The 7,269-nt window shown below is 36.9% G+C and overlaps 2 protein-coding genes across 3 annotated transcripts; both read right to left on the reverse strand.

Moving 5' to 3' along the window:
• Nucleotides 1-1,780: 1,780 nt before the first annotated feature.
• On the reverse strand, nt 1,781-3,133 carry LOC118745007 (translation initiation factor IF-3). 2 transcript variants are annotated; one of them, XM_036478504.1, is made up of 3 exons: nt 2,655-3,133; nt 2,521-2,586; nt 1,781-2,454 (listed from the first exon to the last, which is right to left on the reverse strand). In XM_036478504.1, exons 1-3 carry the CDS (start codon nt 2,963-2,965, stop codon nt 2,157-2,159), a joined length of 675 nt encoding a protein of 224 aa, XP_036334397.1. In that variant the 5' UTR covers nt 2,966-3,133; the 3' UTR covers nt 1,781-2,156. The 2 variants fall into 2 exon arrangements, with proteins under 2 accessions (XP_036334397.1, XP_036334396.1); XM_036478503.1 differs by having other exon boundaries at nt 1,781-2,457; nt 2,655-3,132.
• Nucleotides 3,134-3,326: 193 nt separating this feature from the next.
• On the reverse strand, nt 3,327-6,903 carry LOC118745006 (protein HID1). Its single transcript, XM_036478502.1, has 2 exons — nt 5,356-6,903; nt 3,327-5,297 (listed from the first exon to the last, which is right to left on the reverse strand). The coding sequence occupies exons 1-2, from the start codon at nt 6,692-6,694 to the stop codon at nt 4,027-4,029; spliced, it is 2,610 nt and encodes an 869-aa protein (XP_036334395.1). The 5' UTR covers nt 6,695-6,903; the 3' UTR covers nt 3,327-4,026.
• Between the last annotated feature and the right edge of the window lie 366 nt (nt 6,904-7,269).

Below are 7,269 nucleotides of genomic sequence, written 5' to 3' on the forward strand. Positions count from 1 at the left end.
ACTCACACACACATTTTCATTTTCAATCTCAAGCAACAACAATTTCGAACAATTTCAATTTTTTATTTTCACTTTTATATGATTTTAAAATGTTGGGAAACTTCAAAAAAAAATCATGGCCGACAAATTGAGAGAACGGTTATACCTTGCTATGTTTTTATCATGCTTTAAACCTTGCTTTAATTTTAACTATTTTATAAAATACTATCTCAGTTTTGAAGATATTTTGCTAAAATTTTGCACACGACTGTATTATAATATTGCATTCACTACCTCTTAAAATCATCGAAATCGGTTCACTATAACATCTAGCTCCCATACAGCTGATTGTTAGAGACGTTATTTTGCGTTATAACTCCTCCAATTAAGCAGGTAAAAATTTAGTATAGGTTCACTTTGACATATAGCAGGCATACAATTTATTACTCAGATATGAAGATAGAGTTATAGCGCAAAAACAGATGTCTGAGTAATCAGTTGCATTGTTAAAGTGAACTTATTTCGATAATTTTAAATGATAATTAAGGTAATATTAAAAAACCGTTATGTGCAAAATTTTAGTAAAATAACTTCAAAACTGAGGGAGTTATTTATAAAATAGTTAAAATTTAATCAAATTTTCAAGTACCGTTATCTCGAAAACCGAAGCCCATTTGGTAAAACGGAGGATGTCATTGAACTTAGAGCGTCCCATTCAAAATCTATGCTCAAAATTTACAACTTGCACAGCGTAATTCGAACCCAGCTTATTCTTTTGTTTTCTTCTCGAAAACCGAGCCCATCTCGTAAAACGGGGGATGTCATTGACTTTAGAACGTCCCATTCAAAATCTATGCTCAAAATTTACAACGATCTAAATATTTCCCAGCAAACACAGTCTCTAACGTTAGATAAATTTGGATTTCTACATTAGATAACTAGGGTAATTCTCTAATCGTTCTCGAGTCGATGACGAAGTTAGATAATTACATTAGAATTCGATTCGAGAACGATTAGAGAAACAACGCAAATTCAAATAAATGTAAATAAGCAATATTCCAAATGAATTACTCATAAATTATTTTTAAGTTCAAATAATTCATTATTATTTTATTGCAAATACATTTAATACAAATTTTACAAACAAAGCAAGGCAGCAGTTTGAAATTCACACTCGAATCCCATTAGAGATCAACATTGGAATACGATTAGAGAATCAATATTTTCTCGAGTCGAGAACTATGTCCCATTTTTGTTGAGATCGCTATGATTCTCGATAGTTTTTCCGAGTCGTTCTCTAACGTTTGAGATTGGAGAATGTGGCTAGTCCTCCAATCATTCTCTAATCGATAACTAACCTCAATGTTTGCCTGGTTATTCCTCGTATAACTTTTGAAGCACTTGATGAAAATGAATTACACTTAGATTTATCGATTTATTAAGAGATTACGAATATAATCATATATAAAACATAGGTATGCCCACAAATGAAAAATTCAACTTTTTCTTTTGAAAGTGTACCTGATTTTAGATTTGCCCATATGTATCCAGAATATCAAAACCTCGATAAAATGAAGAATCCAAAATTTTGGAAACAATTTTTTATAAATATAGGTTTATAACGGGGTGTTATTCATGCTCAAAATTTCTTCATTATATCTATGGAGCATTTTTGTATGAAAGGTTTTTTCAGCGGACCCAGCAAAAGTATTGTTATATTGAATTTTTCGTTTTATAGTGATATCGAGGTTTCACAGTACATATCTACCGAAAACAATGCGTAGGTTGAAAAGATATATGCATAGATAAGTAAATGTATTTATTTTGCTTCCGCTGTTTTAAACTTATGCAATTTGAAATTTCTAAGAAAATACATACTTATGTACATAATAACAAGTGGCTTTTTACAGATCGTACTATATTCATATTAAATTTTACCCGTCCTTTTTACTTCTCATCACTTTAAACCAGTAGATATATTTAGAAGCTAAAATTATGGCTGTAAAAACGCCGAACACAATAACTGGCCTTTTGTTGTCTTCATCAAATGATGAGCTAAGGTTTTTGCAATTAACTACATCAACCATAGTAGTTGCAGCCGAACGCTGTGTAAGTAGCTGTGTAGAGTAATGCCGTGCACCGGCTACGATATGGCTCCGAGGCACGAGCATCTCATGTCATGCTTGCTTCTCAGTTTCTGGTTCTAGCTTTGGTACAGGCCGAATAGTAAATTTAATGTGTGAACCTTTGCCACGCTTTTGCACAACGCGTCCAATTACTTCCGGCTCCTTGACGCTTTGTTCGATGGTTTTGAAAATTTGCTCACATTTAGCCATTTCCTCGGGGCTACCTTGTACGAGTATGCACACTTCGTGATTTTTCGCCAACCATTTCGAAATGTGTTTCAAGCGTGATTCTAAATCATGGTCCGAGATACGTGAACCAATCGTTAGTGATTTCTCAGACTTTTTTTCGCTGCTGAATGTGTCAAAATTGTAAATTATACAGCGCTATAAAAAAGGCTATGTATGTGAAATTTACCTTTTCATTCGATCAACTGCGCTCTCATCCACATCCTCGGAAAGCATTTCTGTTGCGGTCACTAGCCTACAATATTAGACAAGATAACTATGTAATTCAAATAAATTTTCAATTTTTAGTATATCTGTACATACTTATAAATTGAACGTTGTGTCTTCGTATCGAAATCCTGTTGCTTGACTAAGTGCAACTCTCGGCGTTTGGCCAATTTTTGTGCTTCTTTCAACGTTGTCACAATAATGGATTGATTGGGTTGGATAAGTGTTATTTTGGACAATGAATTGACGCTCTGTTGCCGCGCAGTATCCACATTGCTGGTACCCCTGGCTGTCGTAGAGCTCAATGCATCGGTCTTTTTCGTGCGTGCACATACCGATAGCTGGAAATTATTGTGTGTAAACGAATAGCACAAGGCTCTGGTAGATTTTTGGAGTAATTGGTTCATGTTGGAATACTTTCACTTCAATCAAGGCAAATAAATCGCGGAGTCCACAGCTTCAGCTTTTACTTTTGTTTTGGATGTTTTTTTTTCTTATTGAACAATCAGCTGATTAAACAGTAGGTTTTAGTCTAGGTATGTACCAATGCGGTTATCGATGAAACACTCCGATAACATTCGGAGTAATCAGAATATGGAGTATATTTACAGCAATTTAAATTAGAAAATGATTAAAAAATGAGAATTGAAATACATAAAATCGGAAATATCCACAGCCAAATATCAGTAGGAGTCGTTTCAGGAATGCCAACCATTGCCCTGGGTAATTAAAACGACATATCTACAGATATAGTTTTTTATTTGCAATATTTTATTCGTTTAAGAACTCTCATTTGCATATAGTTGTAACTATTTAGTATATATCTATACGTTTTGTAGAATACATTATATTTTAGGTTATGTATGTATATATTATAGGTGACTTCGAACAAGTTTCTTCCATCATAAAATAATATTTTTTATCGTTAATTTAACTTTTACTTATAAATGTAACTTAATAAAATATAAATAAATTAGAATCGCATCTAGCGCTAGCTTCTTTCAAAGGATTTTTGATTACTTTTTCTAATCAGAACACGTTTAACTTAAAATACCTTGTCATATTACATATTTACAAACTGTAGCTAATAAAAATGCACACGTAAAGGCAAAACGTTTAAAGAATCCGTAAATACACAAAAATTACTTACTACAAAGCTTTAAAATAAAGTTATGAATTGTCAAAATCTCAGGCATTGTATACATAATATGGTAATAAATTTTAATTACTTTAGTCGCCCTCGACTCAGCAGCATTACTGGAATGCGTGTTATGCAAATATATACCCTAAAAAAAGTTACAGTGGTTATTCTAATTGAACCTGCTCAGGTTATCTGGTTAAAAACTATTATTCCGTAGTGTATTTTATTGTTGTAAACTAAACAACAAATATAACCAGATAACCTTATAACCAGGCAAGTGTGAACCACCTCACTTATAGTGTCTAAGCTCAGACGATTGCATCGAATTCAGACTCGCTGAATTTCGAAAAGTTTCACATCCGTATCGTACCATATGGATGGTCCTACATTACGCAAGTAGATTACACCCCAAATGTAGGTGCGAAACCATGCAGTGGTGCCAGCATTCGCCTGATACTTTCGTATAAGTATAGGATGTGGCACAGGTAGCAAACCTACCAGTGTTCCATGTTGTAAAAATTTCAATATTTCCGATTCATCTGTCAACCCCTTATCAATGCATATCTTTTCAACTTGTGGCACAAGTACCTGCAATAGTCGCATAATAGTTTGCAATGGTAACTTCGAACGCCACGATACGATCCATTCGGGCGTTGGCGTCCAGTGATCAGCCGGTGTATTCGGCACCATGCGTATGCTGCCACGTGTAGCAACGGAGAGCCGCGACTGATTCTCTTTTGGTATGGAGTTGCCGTCGTTTGAGTTTAAAGAAGTATTGCTACGACGCGAGATATCGTGGCGATTTGGACTAGTGGGTGTACGATTTACATGTTCAAACTGGGAAATGTCAGAGGTGCCATCAATGGTGGGCGTTTGCGTATCTTCAGTGCTGGGGTGTGCTGCTTCGCGTTCTGTCATTTGATTAATGGCAGGTGTGTCCAGTAATGAAGTTTTCAGAGTACCCGGCTCGGCAGGCATTGCTGGCATTGCATTTTCCTCTTGAGTCTCGCTTTGCTTATGTTGTGACTCGGTTTCAGACTCACAATCCTCGTCATCCAAATCGGCATCTAGTGGGCGACCGCTGATAGCAGAGAGATGCTTTGCATTTGAATGGGGCACTGGTGGTATATTGAATTTACCGACTTTTCGTCCACTTAAACATTTTGCGATACCCGCCATGTCCGAGGGTAAATTTGCCATCGCGTGAAATACATGTCGTTTTCGAATGATGGTGTAAACCAAATTGGAATTGCCATCGAACTGATATTGTATGATATTATTGAAGATTTCAAGCAAGAAGAATACTAAGTGGTGATTATTTGGCGCTGACAACAGAAACCATGGAGTGCTAAAAGCTTCTAGCAAATGCAGAAGCTTCACACTGGCCACCATTGACAGAGTCTTTAAATAAGGTGACACATTCACAAGTATGGTAAGTAGACAGTCAAAGAGTGGTTGCAGGCGTTGATGGCCTGTAGCTATGATTTTATGAAAAACCGTAATTAATAGATCAGCGTGAGTTCCTGTAAAAACTGGTATATCCATGGGCACCGTGGCGGTGTAGGGTTTGTTGAGACGTACACCAAAGTTACGTTCACCTGTAATTAAGAATAAATAAAGCCTTTTGAAATATATCTCATTAACAAATATACGCACCGGATAATAGTAGAAGTATAAACACTCCAATATGCATGAGGCCCACTCGTGATTGATCTGCGCGCGAGTAGTTCAAATGATATAGTATTGGTATGAGTATATCCAACACATCTGAGCTTTTAAGCACGAAATAAAGAAACTTTTTATTAAAATCGCACACCTTCCAGAATAGTATAAGCAACTCTTGATGGCAATGAAGACGTTTGGTTGAATTTGGTAGGTAATTTTGAGCAAGCGGATTGTTTAGCAGGCGCGTTATGCCTTTCAGTATGAAATGAAAGTCCTCATCGCGATGCACACGCGAAAGATAATTGATAAACAAATTATCACCGAAACCATCATCATAAGAGTTAACTGTCGAAGAGGATGAGGGTTTGTTACGGCCTTGCACTTGACGTTGCAACTCCAGTTGCTGTTGCTGGTGCAAAATCATATCGTGATCTAATGTTACTATGAGTATCTGCAGACAAGCCTCAACAAGTGGTTCGGTTGTGTCTACGAATAGCAGATGGTTATATGGTACGCCCAAGCCCACTGGGTCATAAGCACACACTGTATTTAACAATGAAGTGAAGAGTGGTAGCGCATGACGATTATCAGCTGAGGTAAAGTATGCAATCCATCTGCTAGGTTCATCCGTTAAGCTATAGATGGTTTCCGAAAAGCAAGTGAGCAAAAGTTTTAAAATTTCTGCTCGTCGTTTTTCCATGTAGGTATTTTTTGGTGGCGAATGTGCGAAACCAACACCTGCCTCCCATATATACTCACAACTGTCTATATTGGCCAACTCTTCAGCCTTGTCGGGCCCGGCACGACGTGTTGCAGGTACCGTGAAATCAGGACAAAAAAGCAAATCACACAAAGCATTTATCAACGATTGGGCCAATGGTACTGGCTGTGGGCCTGTATGTCGTGGCGAATTTTCACGAAGGATATCTGCTGCTTCAGCAGATGTGGGTGTACTGCGCGTAGGCAGACTACTCCAGAAAAAGTCACGCCATTTTTCATCTTCAAATATGTACGGTAATATGCGTATTAATAGTCGTACACAATTCAAAACACATTGCTGTTCCACATGTGTGCGGCAACTGTTATCCACGGCCAGGGCCAACTTTTCCACGGCCTTGTAACACAATGTCGCCAAGTTGGCAGGATTTTCATTACGTATATTTCGTATTTCGGCTGATGTGACCAAGGCGAAAACATCTTCTAAAGAAGTTTGATGTGCGTACCAAAATTGGTCCCAAAATTGATCGTCGGTGTCATCAATTTTTTGGTTTTTCTGTGTGAGTTGTACTATGGCTTTGCGGAAGTTCAATTTTGAGTCAGAATTTCCCATATTGCGTATCCAAAACGGGCTTTACAACTTGAATACTGCACCAAAGGATATAAATGTGGTCGGGAAAAATGTGGTAAGTGGGTGGAGTGGACAATTCTGTGAGGAAACACTATATTCTTGCAATATTTCCACTTTTTACGCGATTATTTTCACAGACCATTGAAAAACACCAACGTAGGAAAAAATTCTGCTTTCATCTATCATTTCTACCCAATACTGCCAGATTGTAAAGATTTTACAGCTAAAGGTCAGACTACACAATCCGTAGTGAAAACTATTACGTATTCGTTGTTAACGGCGCGTAATGCTGTCAAGACAAAAGCTCTGATCCAATACCAAAGAACGTAGATAACAATCTACGTCCTTTGCCGCAAGTTCGTGTAAAAACTTGTAATTTCATGGAGTACTGGATCAGATTTAATAAAGAAATACGTATTAGTTGTCAAAACCCTGATAATTGTCTCCGTGGCGTAGGCCTCCTGACAATAGTTATGACATTTCATTTTGAAAAAATGTCGAACGTGAACGTTGTATTATAATACGCATTTCGCGAGAGCTTTTTAAGCTAAAAACAA

The sequence above is a fragment of the Rhagoletis pomonella genome, unplaced genomic scaffold, assembly GCF_013731165.1.
Source record: "Rhagoletis pomonella isolate Grant_MI unplaced genomic scaffold, Rhpom_1.0 Rhpom_scaffold_00008, whole genome shotgun sequence".
In the NCBI taxonomy this organism is placed as follows: domain Eukaryota; kingdom Metazoa; phylum Arthropoda; class Insecta; order Diptera; family Tephritidae; genus Rhagoletis; species Rhagoletis pomonella.

Excerpts from the sequence above, each read along its gene's own strand:
- LOC118745007 (XM_036478503.1), bottom strand. The coding sequence starts at position 2,965 with ATGAACCAATTACTCCAAAAATCTACCAGAGCCTTGTGCTATTCGTTT. Across the intron at positions 2,587-2,654 it reads ACACAACGTTCAATTTATAA|GCTAGTGACCGCAACAGAAA; the intron begins GTATGTACAGAT and ends CTAATATTGTAG. Across the intron at positions 2,458-2,520 it reads GCAGTTGATCGAATGAAAAG|CAGCGAAAAAAAGTCTGAGA; the intron begins GTAAATTTCACA and ends TGACACATTCAG.
- LOC118745006 (XM_036478502.1), bottom strand. The coding sequence starts at position 6,694 with ATGGGAAATTCTGACTCAAAATTGAACTTCCGCAAAGCCATAGTACAA. Across the intron at positions 5,298-5,355 it reads TATACTTCTACTATTATCCG|GTGAACGTAACTTTGGTGTA; the intron begins GTGCGTATATTT and ends TCTTAATTACAG.